The 19,102-nt window shown below is 39.0% G+C and overlaps 1 protein-coding gene across 7 annotated transcripts in view; it reads right to left on the bottom strand.

The window, feature by feature from the left end:
• Positions 1-19,102, bottom strand: part of LOC123702279 (transcription elongation regulator 1-like) — a 60,534-nt gene that overhangs the window by 21,913 nt on the left and 19,519 nt on the right. For 6 of the 7 annotated variants that reach the window (XM_045649976.1, XM_045649979.1, XM_045649978.1 and 3 more), the window contains 7 exons: positions 15,142-15,216; positions 14,421-14,634; positions 12,845-12,986; positions 12,133-12,244; positions 10,738-11,033; positions 9,383-9,501; positions 8,857-9,007 (listed from right to left, as the gene is read on the bottom strand). In XM_045649976.1, the coding sequence (XP_045505932.1) occupies positions 8,857-9,007; positions 9,383-9,501; positions 10,738-11,033; positions 12,133-12,244; positions 12,845-12,986; positions 14,421-14,634; positions 15,142-15,216 (1,109 nt within the window). The remainder of the gene's footprint in view (positions 1-8,856; positions 9,008-9,382; positions 9,502-10,737; positions 11,034-12,132; positions 12,245-12,844; positions 12,987-14,420; positions 14,635-15,141; positions 15,217-19,102) is intronic. The other variant, XM_045649977.1, reaches the window with a different exon arrangement.

Genomic DNA, 19,102 nt, shown 5'->3' with positions numbered 1-19,102 from the left:
GCGTTCTGTAGTTTTTGAGTTATATTTAAAGGGACATACATACCAAAAAATTTCGACCAGAATGTTTAACAAAATATGTATAATTTATATACGATTGAATATTTATGAAAAAAGAGATATTTTTTCTTCAAATTTTGAAATAACTTTCAAATCAGTATAAATAAGACGTAAAAAGAAATATTATTAACTCTGGCTTTAAGATCACACTTATGACTAAAAAAAATTTATCTATGTATTCATAGCTTATCTTTACAACCTACCAACATTTAAATCTATCAAAAATTTGATTCAATACTTTATACAATTATATTATTTTCATTTTGTAATTTAAACGACTATCGAAAAAATCAACTTTGTTCTTCTAAATCTAATGAATATTACTAATTAAAATATTCGTAATTATTAATATTTGTTTGTGTAATAATGGGATTCGAACCCACTTACTTCTACTTTTTAACCTTTTAACCGCCCGACTTCAGAACAGTTGACGTGTCCCTAGCGCCCGGCACTGTGAATCGAAAATTAAATACCTAAAAGAAAGAGGGATGTGCAATACTTAACTTTGTGATGTCGATATTTCGTTTTAATAACGACATTTGCATTTGCGAGCGAACTACATCTCACCAAGCTAAGTTTGCACCTCGCGTCGTTTACGTCACACTGAGGCTTAGGTAGGTACGGGCTGTAAAAAAGGATCCACTATGACTTTAAAAAAGTAAACAAATGTTTGTTAGATTTTACTTTGCATTTGTTGTTTTTAACATTATACATATTATACGGGTACATGCCGCATTCCAGCGAGGTGTAAACTTAGCTTGGTGAAGATATAGGTACCTACCTACTTGAATACTACTTAGGTACCTTACGAAATTATTCGACATTTTTCGCAAGTCAGTAAAACAAAAAGTGTTTAAAAATTTGAACGATTTATTAATTATTTTCATCGCCTTCTAGAATTCGTATTAACTCTTCAGTATTCGTCATGATACATTTCTATCATGTACATTTATCGACATACGAACGTAAAACTTCATGCACAAGCACAACACTGATGGAAAATTCCAGAAGTCGGCACTCGTATATGACGTAAGAAGCGGTCGTCTTTATCCGACCGTAGCGCTGGGCGTACAAACAAAGTAAGTTTCGGAACATGTAGGCTAGGGATGGGAACCATCAATTGAATCGCTGACATTTCATATGTAAATTTACTTAATTTTAAAGGAATTAAATGAAATACTCACAAATATTTGTAAACAAATGTTTTATTAACAATTGCTGTATGTATTTGTTATAAAGTTAATTAGTCAGTATAACGAGAAATATTTTGATTTATGTTTATTTTTGTATCGAAAAATCTTAGCATATGTCCCGTCCCTCATGTCGGATTTTGTCGTCATGGGCGTTGCACATCAATACAATTTTTTAAAAATAATGTTAGTAATTCATCTAACTTTGGACGTTATTTTTAGGACTTCTAATTAAGAGACTAAAGTGTATTAAACTGTAAATGATTACTTAGTTAACTATTTGCCTAATATAAACATATTTTTGAGAGAATGCAGCGTAATTAAATAAAAAAACTGATTAAACGAGCAGTGATATTTTGGTCGTAAATATACGACTCTGGCGAAATGGGCCCGAAAATATTTGTCGGATTAATCCGACGTAGGCGGTTAAAAGGTTAATAACATGAGAAAATGACATTCGATCACTAAGCCAGAGAAAATAACATATAAATACAATACACATACATTTACTTTCGTTACCTTAACCTACCTAACATTTATTATTATAAATTAAAATTCTTATGGAAAAACAGCCTTATGTATACGAACATAATAAGTGAACAATATTCATAGAAATGCAGTCATTTTATTTCATTTGTTCTTGTGAAAATATTTTTATGTCCAAGAGCAAGATTCTGCCTGAGATTCGAACTCATTCATCGTTTTTTTTTTTTGGTAGCACTTAACAAACCAATTAAGGAAAGCATACAAAAATATGCTTTTACATTGAATTACATAGGTTCGTTTCGCTTTAGTATAATAGACATACTAAAAAACTTAGTCAAGTACATATTTAATTAGTTTTTCCAGATAAAACATAAATGCAACAAATAAAAAAATCATCGTCATCAGTTCGGCTGTTTTTGAGTTATGAAGTGCAAAAAAAAGTGCAATCAAATTTTACGAAACATTGTTACTTAATTATTTTTATGTAAACACAAAAATTTCATGTTTTATCGTTTCACAGATAAGCCATACTTTTCATTTACAGATTATCGCTTCGACGCAAAAAAGTTTAAGTCTTTGATGACAAAAGATAAGTTTCAACATTAGTCTTTGTTATAATTATTTTGTGGTTTCACGACAATGTTTTATACAAACTTTTACACCCGGACCCGATTATATTTACATCAAATTATAACACATTAAACTAGTTCCTTCCCGCGACTTTGTTTTCAACACATTTTTGGTAGTTATACAGCAAAAATATATTATTTCTTTACTAAAATTATAAACAATAGAGAAGATGACTTTTGCATCTTAAAGTATAAAATCAAAGCAGTTTTGTCAAAAAACCAGTGTTTGTTGTTTCCACCGGGAATCGAACCCAGCATCTCCGTTTATTATTATGCATACTAGCTTCCGCCCGCGACTCCGTCCGCGCAGATGTCGGTCTTCGCGTGGATGGTTATTTCTCCATTTTGAGTACCTCTGTCAATAACATCTTATAAATATCTATTGCACCCAATTCCCAAATACGGCTAGGCCTATAATAATACGCAACGTGTGTTCGCGGTTCTACGGAACAAAGTCTATGGATAAAACTGAAAAATTAAGATTAATTTTTTTCTACGTATTTTTCCAGGATAAAAAGTATCCTATTTTACGCCCAGGATAATAAGGTATAATTATAACAAGTTTCATCGAAATCGAACCGATAGTTTTCACGTGATGCCTTCACATACAGACAGACAGACAGACAGACAAAAATTTTTTTAATCACATATTTGGGTTTGGTATTGATCCAGTAACACCCCCTGCTATTTATTTTTTCAATATTTTCAATGTACAGAATTGACCCTTCTACAGATTTATTATATGTAATAGATGAATCTTTTAAATTATACATAAGACTGTTTTCCTACTAATCTCTCTATTTCATTTTTAATATTTCTTTTCAAAATCTCAAATTTACTTGTATAACAAATTTAATTTACTGTTTTAAAATAATTCTCTAATAAATAGGAAGTTTTTCTATCAGTACGTTTCAAAATATTACATTTTTATTGTGACTAAAAAAAAAATAAAAAAAATCATCGGTTCAGTAGCTATAAATCTTGATCTAGTTCTAGTAGATCATTAAAAAAAATCTTTATAAAAATAGAAAAACTTCCGTAATTCAAAGTGTGGCAACCCTGAAAGAAAAAATTGGATTAGCGACTTTAACTTTTCTGCCAAACTATTTATTTACAATTCAACTTGACTCAAAATTTATTCAAAATTAAAAATTTTACTTAACATCTCAGTAACATTTTTGTTTAAACCCAACACCATTAAAATTTAATAAAATGTCAATATCATGCTTCAAAATTGGCAGATGGCAACACTACATTGTTACTTTTTATTATTTTTTATATAAAAATAATCGACTTACCGCGCAAAATCGCAGTTTTCGTTCTAATGTATCGTTACTTGAGTTTCCGTTATATTACTATACTTTTTTTTATATATTATTTGCTTAAAACTATGTCTAACCTTAGGAACATTGTTGCCAGCTGTGGTGGCCACTTGACGGTAAAAATACAGATAATAAAATTAGAATCGTTCTATATATTAAAATATACATGTATTTTATCTCTTATTGAGAGATAAAACATGTATATTGAGTCATTTAGCAAGGAGGCTTTATGTTATTGCCAAGTCATTTGTATATTTATTATTAATTATTTAAAGACTGTGACTCAGAGTTCAAATACAATATTAATCTCCGTTAATCGTTAATAAAATTATCAATTTTAAACTGTTCATTGTAATTCATTATCATTACTACTTAACAACGTTACTAGCAAATCTCAATTTACCCGTCGATATCTAGCTTAGCAATTTCCCGTTACCCCATCAAAGGTTTGCCTTCAAAAATATCTAAATACCTTGTCTAGCCACCCTTTTAACCCATTGAGCCCCAAGCGGCCCGATCGGTCCACGACACAATAGATTTTCTATTGTGTCTGTGATTCCGGGGGCTGAGTTATTAATTTTAATAGCCCAAATAACATTAACCTCTAACTAGCAAACTACAACTGCCAACAATTTCATTACGCGATCCCATCAAACCGCCCCAGACCTAGCCACCGCGAATCCTACAATCATATTCCACTATCATATTTCTGGCTCCTAAGACACAGAGTTCCTCTAGTTTAGGAGTCAGCGTACATATTATTGTAAAGTTATTTGTTTTTGGCAAATAAAGATTTATTTTATTTTTTTATTATTATTTTACTATAACCCAATCCCATCAACCTATTGATCCTAAATCACACGTAATCCCACCCCACTGTTCCCGACCTATTCATCGCAAATCCCACGACTCTTTCTACTCAATTGTCTATATCTCTAACCTACTATTGCAACTGACTATTTCCGGAACCCACCCCACTTCTAGATGTACTGCCTTTGCAAAGTCCACAGATCGACCCCACAACCACGCCCCACTATTGTATCCGACTACATCTCTATCCCACCCCATAACTTCTCACCTAGCCCACGCGAATCCCACACATCGATTCCACTATTCAACAAATCTCTATCCCACCCCATAACTTCTCACCTAGCCCACGCGAATCCCATACATCGATCCCACCCCATAACTTCTCACCTAGCCCACGCGAACCCACACATCGATCCCACCCCATAACTTCTCAACTAGCCCACGCGAATCCCACACATCGATCCCACCCCATAACTTCTCACCTAGCCCACGCGAATCCCACACATCGATCCCACTATTCGACTATATCTCGATCCCACCCCGCGGCCGCCAAGTGGCCACCGCCAGCACGAAGCCGCCCGCCGTCAGCCGCGCCACCGCTATCGCATACAAAACACCAGCTGACCGACGAAACTCGCCGACATTGCCGACTTGGCCGACATGGCCGACACCGGCCAAGCTCACTCACTTGGCCGACGTGGCCGACGCTAAATGTGGCGGCGGTAACGCTACGCGATTGTCGCCACAACGGAAGTTTCATAAAAAAACATGATTCCGTTGCTTTGTGACGAAAGCGTTTCCGTAGATGAATTGAAACTTCTTTATGCGTGTTGAGAGTAAAATTTCAAGACACGCCATAGCAATACCGTCACGTCATGGAGCTAAGCGACGATTTTGGTATCTTTGAATTTTGCCAAAGAAGTTTCACTTCTGACACGTGTGCTCGGAACACACACTTTTTCGCGCCAATCGTGAAACGCTACCGCCTCGGAGAAATGTGACATTATAGTGAATTGCAAATGGACGTCAGTTTGGAAAATTATTTTCGAAATAATTATAATAGAATTATTGTTTTATGTACTGAAATAAAGTTTTTTTTATTTTGTTCGTATCAATATTTGTGAACAATTTACTTTTCCAAACTACGTGAAATGGGACATTCAAAAATATATTTCAATTTATGATTCAGTTTTTTTAAGCTTTCTAATTCAAAATATTATTAATTTTTATGTATAAAGTAATTGGTTAAAACAAATAAAGTATTTTTTAACATTAGCACTAATGAAAAACGGTATCATAAATTGGTAGAGAAAAAAATATCTTGCAAATATTGTAATAATAAAAAATGTCAATATATTTGATCAAATTTCAAATTTAAAAATTTAAATTCGCTTTGCGTGAACATTCATAAATAATTTCACACTTGGGAAATCGAACCCAGATATATTTTTTTGCTTTAATAGAAAATAAAACAAATTGTACTGTTAATGTTGGACCATATTACATATTCTATATTAGACAGGATTCGAACCTGATTACTTTATATTATTGCTAAGAAATTCAATATAATATGTTTCTTTATTATCACAATAATTTTTAAAATAATTATTCTTTGAAACACTTCAGCAAAAGGTCAATAGCTGTTATAAAACTCCCTCACTCGTCTCACAAAATTACATTTGTTTAAAAATGTACTGAAGTAGCCAAATTCAACGGATATCAGCGTACAAATTATTTCATTAAGGACATAATAAAACATATTTTAATGTATCCTCATAAGCTTAAGACATTTTGACTCGATTTGATCGAAATTTGTGTCTCAAGTGATGGACAGATTTTGATGAATTGTAGTACATTACAAAGGTACGTAGGGGACTGCAAGCAGTCCACGTACGCATTTGTGCCTTGTTTGAAAAAATAGGTCATTTGAAATAGCATTAGTGTATTTGGTAGGTATGTGTATAATGCGTGAGTTGCAAGCAGTTCACGGGACAGTAATCGTCGGTAATTTCATAAAACATTAGTATTCCCGCCTTATAGCTATGAGGGGGGGGGCTGAAAAACAGCGCTGCGAATGTTCCTGAACATTGCAGCATATACTGAGCTGTCTCCTTTTTGTCACACTTCGATAAATCTTCTGCTTTCATTTAATTTCTTTTGTACGAGTTCTCGTATTATGTACGTGTTTTTTTTATTGTTGATATATTGTGTCTGTGTGTGTGTGTGTTGTGCTGTCCTTGATAATAAATGTTTCTTTCTTTATATTTGGTGTAATCATCTAACAGCGATTCCAGAGTCTATTCGAGAGAGAGAGTGAGAGTAAATGCATTAGGTAGTATTCCCCGAGAATCCATACTTTTTTTATATTATAATGCGAAAGTAACTCTGTCTGTCTGTTACTGAATCACGCCTTAACTACTGAACCAATTTGCATGAAATTTGGTGTAGATATATTTTGATACCCGAGAAAAGACATAGGATAAGTTTTATCCCGGAAATCCCACGGGAACGGGAACTATGCGGGTTTTTCTTTGACTGCGCGGGCGATGCCGCGGGTAGAAAGCCAGTCTTATATTAATTATAAGTAACAATACTAGCCGCTTTTCATTCATTCATATAGAAAATGTGTTGGTGAGCGCATTCCTCGATAACGGCTGAACCGATTTCGTTAATTCCTTTTTGTAATATTCCTAGCTAGTTTGTTATATTATACTCTCAGTCAGTCGGAATTGCCTTTAAATTTTTAATTCAAGAATTTTCTACTGCGGGAGGCTGTCTTCGTTCAAGCGTGCGTAATGTGCGAGCTGCAAGCAGCCCGTGGCGCTGTTTTTTGTCGTTGCTATGGAAATTTCTATACAAAGTTTGCAAAAAAAATTTTTTTTTTTTTTTTTATTAACAATAGATTAATAAACACGGACCGAGCTTTTTAAACATTCATTATTATCTGTTACTGATTAAAGGAGCCGTTGCATTTCATCTATGAAAAATAGAAACTAGTTAGAATGAAATTGTGAGGATGCAGTTTTACCAATCACAAATTTTCAGTCACGCAAACGTCTTGAGATAAAAATCGACCATATCACTACATAGTATTAAACAAAGTCGCTTTCTCTGTCCCTATCTTGTACTTTCTTGTTTGTGCTTTCGTATGCTTAAATCTTTAAAACTACGCAACGGATTTTGATGCGGTTCTTTTTAATAGATAAAGTGATTAAAGAGGAAGGTTTTTGTATATAATTTTTTAGGTTTTAGACAAAGCGGGCGAAGCCGCGGGCGGTAAGCAAGTTGGTAAATAAAATGAGTCCAATTTGATATTTCTCTCATTTCTGAACATTATTAGTTCTTTGCCCCCATAGAAGCATCGAATTTGTGTTTTATGAAACTTATAAATCAGCAGTCAAAACGTTTTTCTGCGCGGGCAATTTGGACACTTTTGCCGACCGTTCCGTGCGTATATCTCACCGTAAATTGTCGTTTTTCACAATATTTAGCGGCCATTTTGCTCAATTTAGGCAAAGTTTGAGCCCCCTATCTTCCCCAATGTCCCTCGTGTCCCCGTGTGAAGTGCGCATATCTCTCCTTCTCCTCCTTGTCCCAACGCCGCAGCTCGGCCACGTGCTCGTTGAAGCACGAATCGCGGTCGCACAACTTATATACCGACCATCTTGTTATATAGGTGGAATATATCTCCCTCCCACTTCCCTATCTACTCTCTAGCTCTCTCACATGACGATTTTGGGCAAGGTTAGCAACAATGGTGGCCATTTTACTTCGACACTTCCCCCCTCAAACGTCTCCTAAAGGCGATTTTGCCAAAGTATGACGATGTCAACCATCTTTTTTTCGCAAATCTACCTATTTATAGATCCCCCCTCCCCCCAAATATCTATAAATATGCGATTTTGGTAATATTTGGGCCCCAATCTCTCTAGACCGACAATTTAATCGATTTTAGCTGTGTTTTCGACCATTCCATGCGTATATCTCACGGTCTCCCGGCATCTCTCCTTCTCCTCCTTGTCCCTACGCCGCAGCTCGGCCACGTGCTCGCACGACTTATATACCGACCATCTTGTTATACAGGTGGAATATATCTACACATTCCCCCTTCCCCCAAAGGTCTCTCGAACATCAATTGGGCCACTTTTGGCGACCGTTCCGTGCGCATATCTCACCGTCTCCCGTCGTCTCTCCTTCTCCTCCTTGTCCCTACGCCGCAGCTCGGCCACGTGCTCGCACGACTTATATACCGACCATCTTGTTATACAGGTGGAATATATCTACACATTCCCCCCTTCCCCCAAACGTCTCTCAAACATCAATGGGGCCACTTTTGGCGACCGTTCCGTGCGCATATCTCACCGTCTCCCGTCGTCTCTCCTTCTCCTCCTTGTCCCTACGCCGCAGCTCGGCCACGTGCTCGTTGAAGCACGCCTCGCGCTCGCGCGGCTTCTCTATACCGCGGAACCGTTCGTCGCGGCAGTACTTCGTCGAGAACTCCGTGAATGACGATCTGTTGAGGGAATGTTAGATTAGTTACATATAAAATATACAAAATAAAAATGTGTGCGTGTAGCTAGTGTACACACGTAAGAAGTGAAACTTCTTTATGAACTTATTTTTCAGAAAATAATTTACTATATGAAACTTTACAGAAATACATCGAAGGGAAGAGAAAAAAAGACGTGTATCACTCGGGGACTGTGCGGTAAAGCTATTGCATGCTATGCCTTCAAGCCATACCGCCGTGCCCGTTCCCGTAGGGGGGGGGGGGGGGGAAGCATCAATCCCCGCGCTCAAGGCCCGCGATAGAAGCTATACAATAGCTTAAAAAACACGCTTTTAACACGTTACTGTACGTATTGATAAAAAATAAAATAATACTAACTTAGCGTGCAACTTGGCCTCCTCCATGAGCTGTTTGAACGCTTGTTTCTTCAGCAGCAACTTGTTCCGCTTCTCCTTGCGCTCCTCCTCGGCACGGTCGCGCACGTATTTGTTGAACACCTTAAATTATTTCATTAATTTTATATTTATTTATACGATAAACTGTGATAAAACTTGTGTGATGTGTCACTCACGACTAATTTTCTACCTGTTGGACAAGTAATCTAGTTTTTCAGTCTATCCGTTAAAAAGTAAAAACTGACAAACATAAATAACAATGTGCATGGCAGTTGCGGTCACTCCCTACCACCTGGCGGCTTGGGCTCGACCATGCGTAACTGTGTGTAGCGACTTTGAAATTACGCAAGCGAAATGTTTTCGCTACAAAGCATTTATACAACTTTCCGATATCATTCCTCGGGACCTAAACGGCCTAGTCAATCTAGAATGACGGCTTGTGTATCGTCGTCGTCACTCACTCCCCCACGTCTCTACATCTACACGCGTGCGACGTCACTGCTCACGTGTGGCGTCCAAACGTGTCAAAAATATCCAAACTTTATACAATGCCAGAATACGTTGGAATTAGCTTTGTATACTTGCTTAACTAATACACAGAATCAGTGTTCGAAAGTATACGCGATCATTACGCAAAAATCGTGTATATTTTCTAGAACTTTATTCTGTCACCCAACTTGAAACTACACTGTATCAGAACACTATAGATACGTTCTGGTCTTGTATACTTTCTAAATACGCAGTGACGTCACTGCGCGTGTGTGACGTCACTGCGCCCTACGCACGCACCTGGCGGCGCTCCTTGGACTCGAGCAGCAGGTAGCGGCCGTCGAACACGATCTTGTGCAGCTCCTTCTCCCACGGGCTGAACGCGGACACGTCGTTCTCGCGCAGCAGCTGCAGGAAGTGACGTCACTGCGCGTGTGTGACGTCACTGCGCGTGTGTGACGTCACTGCGCCCTACGCACGCACCTGGCGGCGCTCCTTGGACTCGAGCAGCAGGTAGCGGCCGTCGAACACGATCTTGTGCAGCTCCTTCTCCCACGGGCTGAACGCGGACACGTCGTTCTCGCGCAGCAGCTGCAGGAAGTGACGTCACTGCGCGTGTGTGACGTCACTGCGCGTGTGTGACGTCACTGCGCCCTACGCACGCACCTGGCGGCGCTCCTTGGACTCGAGCAGCAGGTAGCGGCCGTCGAACACGATCTTGTGCAGCTCCTTCTCCCACGGGCTGAACGCGGACACGTCGTTCTCGCGCAGCAGCTGCAGGAAGTGACGTCACTGCGCGTGTGTGACGTCACTGCGCGTGTGTGACGTCACTGCGCCCTACGCACGCACCTGGCGGCGCTCCTTGGACTCGAGCAGCAGGTAGCGGCCGTCGAACACGATCTTGTGCAGCTCCTTCTCCCACGGGCTGAACGCGGACACGTCGTTCTCGCGCAGCAGCTGCAGGAAGTCGGCGACGCGCTGCTCGAACGGCAGCTCGAGCCGCTTCCGAGCAGCGAGCATCTCGGCCTCCAGCGCTGCGCTCGCGTCCAGCTTCGGCTTGCGGGCTGCTGCTGCTGCTGCTGCTGCTGCTGCTGCTGCTGCTGCTGGAGCAGTGGCTGTGTTGACGCCGGCCGTGGCCGCTACTGCTGTACAGTTGAGAGATTTATTAAATCACAGGCGAATAAAAATAATACACATAATACTAAGGTAAGCTATATGGTGATTATTGACATAATCCACCACATGTTATTATTGGCACGGATATAGTCATTTTGTTAATCTTTGATAATACCATCTTATGATTGAAAAAAAAAAAGTTTTTCGAACAAGACCAGAAGCTAATGAAAAAAAAAATGCCAGCTGGAAGCATAATTACGCTTCATAAAGTGTGTTATGGCCGTGCGAATCGTTGCTTTATTAATTTTTTCATAATTATTATTAACTAGATTTCCGCCCGCGGCTTCGCCCGCGTTTGCAAAGGAAAACCCGCATAGTTCCAGTTCCCGTGGGATTTCCGGGATAAAAACTATCCTATGTGTTAATTCAAGTTACCCTCTAACTCTGTGTGCTAAATTTCATTGTAATCGGTTCAGTAGTTTTTACGTGAAAGAGTATCAAACATCCGTACATCCATACAAACTTTCGCATTTATAATATTAGTAGGATTGCACTGAGTGGCAGGCCTTTTGTGGCATACATATTTTTAAGTTTATAGATTTAAGTTTCTTGTTTTATTTTATTTTATTTGTATCTGTTAGGGCGGCCGTACACGGACCGCTTCAAGCAGTTGAGACCGACCGCTTGAAGCCGCAACCGCGCGGTGAACTATAGGCATTCATTCACCGCCGTACACGTGACGGCTCGAGCCGTCGCGACCGCTTCAAGCCGTCAACTGCATGACGAAATTCCACCGTGCCGTTGACGGCTCGCGAGCGGTCGTGAGGCATACACTGACTGCTCGAGCCGTTGACTGCGCTAGAGCCGTCGACGGCTCCTTCCCCCCTGAAAATCAATGACTTGACTAGTCAAAAAAATCAACCGCTCGAGCAGTTGGTAGCGACGGCTCGAGCGGTCAACAACCGACGGCTCGAGCAGTTGACGCCGACCGCTCGAGCCGTCCGTGTACGGCGCTCAGCCGTTAACTGCTCGAGCGGTCCGTTTACGGCCGCCCTTATGTATCCATAATAAAAGTATTTCATTTCATTTCAATTGAAACAAACAATAAAACATGCACAATACACATACCATCGTCCTTCTTGCTCTTCTTGATGTCCGTATCGGACTCGCTGTCCGAATCGATGCCTCGCTTCAGTTCACCGTTCGTCTTCGACGGCGTAGTCACCGCCGTGTCTTTGCGCTACAAGGGCAAATGTTTCATTAAATAATAAATGAATAAATATTTCAGGACAACTAATAATACATATTACCTATAAAACTGAAGAGTTTGTTTGTTTGTTTGAACGCGGTAATCTCAGGAACTACTGGGCCGATTTGAAAAATTCTTTTGGTGTAAGATAGACCATTCATCGAGGAAGGTTATAGGCTATATTATATCATCACGCTTAGACCAACTGGAGCGGAGCCACGCGGGTGAAACCACGGAGCGCAGTCAGTTAGAAATAATTTTCGCAAACACATCCTGTCAATTATCAAGAAATTCGTTCTTCTTCAATCTTCTAATAGAAGGTGTAACCTATAGTAAAAATTTATAAAGAATAGAAAAAAAAACGACCACGAGGCGGGACTCGAACCCGCATCTGTTCACGCCAATCCGGGGCGGATGCCTGACCAACTCAGCCACTCGTGACCCGCCATAGCGATTGAATTTATTCCATTCTTTCAGTTTTATGTGTCTAAGCCCTAAGGGACACTCCGCGGTTGTTCTTTCTTGGTGTGAACTAGACCAGTTAGTGCCGTCTCCCTACATTAGTATGTACAAACACGCAAACCCACTCACCGGCTGCGCCAAGTGCGGCGGCTGAGCGACGGCCGCGTCCACGTCTTTGCGGCCCAGCAGTTGTGCCGGTCGCTCCCACACAGACAGACGGACGGTCGGGTTGTAGAAGAACACGCGCCCGTCGCCCGTCCATACCACGCACCTGAAACACAAAATACATAATTAAAACGCTAAAATAAAAACAACAATGTAAACTACGAGTATGCGCATGTCCATACCACGCACCTGAAACACGAGATACACATAAGGACAGCTGATAAATAACCTCAATGATAAATACAATATACACGATTAAAATTGTAAGAAATAATAACAACAATGAAAACTACGAGTATACGCCTGTCCATACCACGCACCTACAGAACAAAGACACAAAATACACGATTAAAATACTAAGAAATAATAAGAACAATGATCAATGAAAACGATGTATAAGAATCCATATAATTTATAACTACCTAACTATTATCTTTGTAACTACATTCCGCAAATAAAGATAATTTAAAATTCAAGAAAATAATATTTAAAAACGCACTTAAAAAACAATTAAATACAACAATAAAAATCACATAAATAACGACACTAGAACAAATCAAATAAATAGCAAGACATTGAGGCAAGAAAGAACCTTTACTATGCCCACAGACTTAGACACTTACTGACGCCAGGGATGTTGGTAATAACTAATTTTGGACAGTTTTGATCGATCGATAGTAATTAAAATTAAAATTGCAAAAATTTGAAGCCAACTCGAGCGCGAGCCGATCGTCAGTCGGTTTTTTGTCGCGCGTCAAAGAGATTAGAGAACTCACGCGGCCGGCTACGCTACATTTGGACGGCAAAAAAAAAAACACGCAATGACTGCAGGGGCTCGCGGAGCATTTTGGATCGATTGACCTCGCGTACAGTTTCGCCGCGGTCCGTACAGGAGCTGTACGCGTATCCAATGTACGCGTGGACAGTGTTTCTCCACGATTGACCTCGCGTACAGTTTCGCCGCGGTCCGTACAGGAGCTGTACGCGTATCCAATGTACGCGTGGACAGTGTTTCTCCACGATTGACCTCGCGTACAGGTTCGCCGCGGTCCATACAGGAGCTGTACGCGTATCCAATGTACGCGTGGACAGTGTTTCTCCTCGATTGACCTCGCGTACAGGTTCGCCGCGGTCCGTACAGGAGCTGTACGCGTATCCAATGTACGCGTGGACAGTGTTTCTCCATGATTGACCTCGCGTACAGGTTCGCCGCGGTCCATACAGGAGCTGTACGCGTATCCAATGTACGCGTGGACAGTGTTTCTCCACTACGCGTAACACAGGAACGCGCTATCCGTACGCACCTTTTCGATACTTACCATGGAGTTCCCGATATAGGCGTGCTCGACACCGGCCTCGTCTTGTCCGGCTTCGGCTTCTCCATCTCCTCTCACTCTCTCTCTCTCCTCCTATAATTTTACAGTACTCACCATGGAGTCCCAGATATAGGCGTGCTCGACACCGGCCTCGTCTTGTCCGGCTTCGGCTTCTCCCTCTCCTCTCACTCTCCTCTCTCCTCCTATAATTTTACAGTACTCACCATGGAGTCCCAGATATAGGCATGCTCGTCACCGGCCTCTTCTTGTCCGGCTTCGGCTTCTCCCTTTCCGCTCTCTCCCGCTCGGCCCTCTCCCTCTCCTCTCGCTCCCTCTCCTCCCGCTCGCGCTCCTCCTTCTCTCTCTCCGCTCTCTCCTTCTCTACTCGCGCAGCTTCCGCGGCCGCTTCCGCGTCGGTTAGCTCGTCGACGTCTATGACTGGACAAATGTGTTTTCATGTAAATATAAAACACTAGCTGCTCCACGCGGTTTCACCCCCGTGGGTCCACTCCTGTTAGCCGTAGCGTGATGATATATTATTGCCTATAACCTTCCTCGATACACAGGCTATCTAACATCGAAAGAATTTTTCAAATCGGACCAGTAGTTCCCGAGATTAGCGCGTTCAAACAAACAAACAAACTCTTCAGCTTTATAATATAAGTATAGATAAGTATAGATTAAAATTAGGTTTGAAATTAGACCTTAAATTACGGACATACAATCATTTCGTTTTTATATTTGTATGGTAGTTAAAAATAATTACAAGTCAATTTTTAATACATAAATGAAGGGATAAAATTTGACAAAGAATTTTACTGATAAAAAGAAGTTACCATTTACTGAAAACAACATTTTATTACTAATGCACATTGTCAAGAGGTTTAAAATTAAATAATAAAAAAGATCATAATTTTTTAATAAAAAAGATATATGTATACTAACCACCGTCAAGTATTATTGGGTCATTCTTCTTCTCTGTCTTCTCTCCCTTTTCGAAGGCAATTTTGGCTTTTAATTCTGTAATAAAATATAACATATTTAACAATTTTACTAAAAATATTTGTGCTAAGAATCTACATATATTAGGTTTGTTTCATTGAAGGGATAGGATGTCTTCCTTTTAGGGTGCATTTACATCAAACGAACATAGAGCTAGAGCAGGAACATTCTTTCGTCATCTTTTAGTGTAAACTAAAACTCGTATTCAGTGTTGGGAGTGTTTAATGTAAAATTTTAGGATATTTCCCGTTTTATTACTCACTAGCTGTTCCCCGCGGTTTCATCCGCATTGCTCCGCTCCTGTTGGTCTTAGAGTGATGCTATATAGCCTATAGCCTTCCTCGATAAATGGGCTATCTAACACCGAAAGAATTTTTCAAATCGGACCAGTAGTTCCCGAGATTAGCGCGTTCAAACAAACAAACAAACTCTTCAGCTGTATAATATTAGTATAGATTACTTAAATTAATTTCGATGTCAGTTTAAAGTTTTTTGATATCTGCAATAGTTACGTAATAATCGCCTGTGCACACTTAACGATTACACCCTGTATAGAATAGGGGTGAGAGGATGTTACACAATGCACCGCCAGTACCGCCACTTACAATTAACGTAAAAATGTACGTACCTATATTAATTATACGTATATAAATAACTAGCTGTTGCCCGCCGCTTCGCCTGCGTGGAAAAGATAAATAAACATGATACAAATTTTCATCCCCTATTTTATCCTCTTGGGAGTAGAATTGATCAAAGTCCTTTCTTAGGGGACGCCTCCGTCCTAACATCTACCTGCATGCCAAATTTCAGGCCGATACGTCCCGTGGTTTGGGCTGTGCGTTGATAGATCACTATATCAGTCACCTTTGAGTATTATACAGGGTTACTTGTAAAACACCGGCAACCTCGCAGGACAAGATAGCTAACATCATAAGTAACAACATTTGTTCTACGACTTTTGGCATAACGCAATTAATTATTTTTAAATGATTTTTTAAACTTTTATTGTACTCTCCTAATATTTGTCTATGTTCATTTGTGTATGTTCTATTCATTATCGGATGGACGACGCGACGTTCCCATCCCCCTCTCGATCGCTTCCTGTTTACGTAATTTTTGGGAGGCGTAGAGTTTATAATATTCAAACGGAAAATTAAATGAATATTTATTTTTCTATGAAAATAAAATCTAACAAATTATCAAAAGTCGTAGAACAAATGTTGTTGCTTATGATGTTAGCTGTCTTGTCCTGCGAGGTTGCCGGTGTTTTACAACTAACCCTGTATAGTTGTGGTCATATAATTAAGAACGATTTGAAGTACTAGAAATTTTTATTTAAATAATGTCATACACAGAGATGTGCACCTTCTGAGAAGCAACTAGTTATGTCATAAAATAGCCACATTAATAGAGCAACTAAGTTTAAGAATAAATAATAAAATCGCCAACAGTTTTTTTTAAAAATAATTTATTTTACCAAAGCAACACATTCAAATAATAGTGAAGCTGGACAAATAATTAAGAACGATTAATTTATCTGCTCGGGAATTATTTTGTATGACACTTTCATTTAAAAAATTACAATAATGCGTTGCGCGAAAAACTTATAAAGCAAGTTTATACATTTTTAACTAAAATTAATATTTAATAGCATATCCACGACTTTTAATTACTGCTTTACACCGGCGAGGCATTGACTCTATTAATTTTTGACATTTTTCTAGAGAAATAGAGTTCCATTCTTTTAAGAAAACGTCGTACAGCTCACTTAAATTTCGACACTGTATTTGAAACCTTTTTCTTTACTTCGAACCACAGATTCTCTATTGGGTTTAGGTCAGGGCTGTAAGCTGGCCAGGCCAAAACAGAAACTGACAGCGCTGTTAGAAATTCCTTTAGAGTGTGTCCTGGTGCTTTGGATCATTGTCATGCTGGAATGTCTAAATAACCGGTAGAACTTCTTCAGCATAAGATAACATTGTTTCTTCCAGTATAATTTTGTATTGGAATTGATCCATGTTACCTTCTATCAACTTTACAGGTCCAACACCATGTCCAGAAAAGCACCCCCAAATTTTCACATTTCCACCACCTTGCTTTAATATAACTTTCGTGTACTTAGGGTCGAATTCTGTATTCGGAGGACGTCGAACATAACGTTTTCCATCGGAACATACTCTGTTTATTTTCGTTTCGTCAGAGAAAAGTACATTTTTCCAATGTCGCACAGTCCAGTTTTCATATTTTCTTGCAAATCTAAGCCGGGCTTGCCTGTGACAAAGTTTCAACATGGGTACTTTTCTTGCTATCCGATCATGCAATTTTTCTTCTATCAAACGTCTTCGAATAGTGCGTGCTGAGATTGCTGAAGGGTTATTTTCCCCGAAATATTCTTTTCTGAGCTCATTGGACCCTTTAAAAGGATTTGTTTCGCCATACGGACGATGTTTCGGTCATCTCGAGGAGTTGTTTTTCTCTGTCTTGGCATACGTGGGACATCCGAAGTTGTTTTATACGTATCAAAATGCCTTATGGCGTGGAAAACTATAGTTTTTGAACATTGCAGATGGTCAGCTATCTTTTTATAAGACCAATCTTCCCGCGAAGTTTTATTTTAACTTCCCTAGTAGATTTATCACAACTTTTATTTTTTTAATAAGAAGTAATCACTTTTAATCTTATGTAACACTTAATGGCGCCGAAATTATACAAACAGTAACCTACAACCACAAATCGAGTCGAGTTTTCTCTATTCCAATTTGAATAAAAGTATAAACTATTTAGCGTTCTTAATTACGTGACCAGCCAGTAAATAGTAATACAATGTTCAGAAGTAGTGTAAAAAGTTTGTCTATTAATTTTTAGGCTAATCACGTGTATTAATGAATACAGTGATTTGTTGGAAAAGTATTTCAATATCGAGAAAAATAAAAATAATTACATGAAATTAGTTATGCATCTTATAACTGAAAAAATCTTCCCTTTGTATCAGCGTTCTTAATTATATGACCACCACTGTATATAAAGATAGCTTGAATAGTTTGAACTAGAGTCTGTGACGTCAGGACAACACTGATGGCTGACCGGTTGGCTTAGTTGGTAGTGACCCTACCTTCCATGCCAGAGGTCGTGGGTTCGATTCCCAACCAGGGCAAATATTTGTGTGATGAACATAGATGTTTGCTCTGTGTCTGGTTAATTTTCTATATAAGTATTTATTTAAAACTAGCTTTCCACCCGCAGCTTCGCCCGCGCAGTCAAAGAAAAACCCGCATAGTTCCCGTTCCCGTGGGATTTCCGGGATAAAACCTATCCTATTTCCCGAGGTAAAAAGTAGCCTATGTCCTTTCTCGGATATCAAAATATCTCTATATCAAATTTCATGCAAATTGGTTCAGTAGTTAAGGCGTGATTGAGTAACAGACAGACAGACAGAGTTACTTTCGCATTAATAATATTATAGTAGAGCCATTTTAATAGGCAACATTTGACAGTTCAACAAAATTCAACAACGTAACCTAGTAACGACGACATAGAATAACATGATATTTCGTTTTGTTAGAACTGCACATTTGCTTAACTTTTTTCAATTACGATTACATATTTATAATAATAATGACCGATACAAGTAATTTTAAGATTTCATTTTACTGATAAACCATTCTAAACATAATAAACAATTTCTGAATTGAAGAACTGACGTCGCTACAATTTTGTGTCAATAAACCTTTTTTCTTTTTAAATACAAGAGATGTTACTCTAAAAATCGAAATCTGACATCTAGAATCGAATGCATTGATTACTTGTGAATAAAAATCATCATAAATTAATAAATTCGATTGACAAATGTTTCAAATCCGTATTGATTAATTCACTTTTATCGATGTTTTTATGCAAGTTACAT

This window comes from Colias croceus, chromosome 23 (assembly GCF_905220415.1).
Source record: "Colias croceus chromosome 23, ilColCroc2.1".
In the NCBI taxonomy this organism is placed as follows: Eukaryota; Metazoa; Arthropoda; class Insecta; order Lepidoptera; family Pieridae; genus Colias; species Colias croceus.
This window is presented reverse-complemented; position numbering and strand designations above follow the sequence as displayed.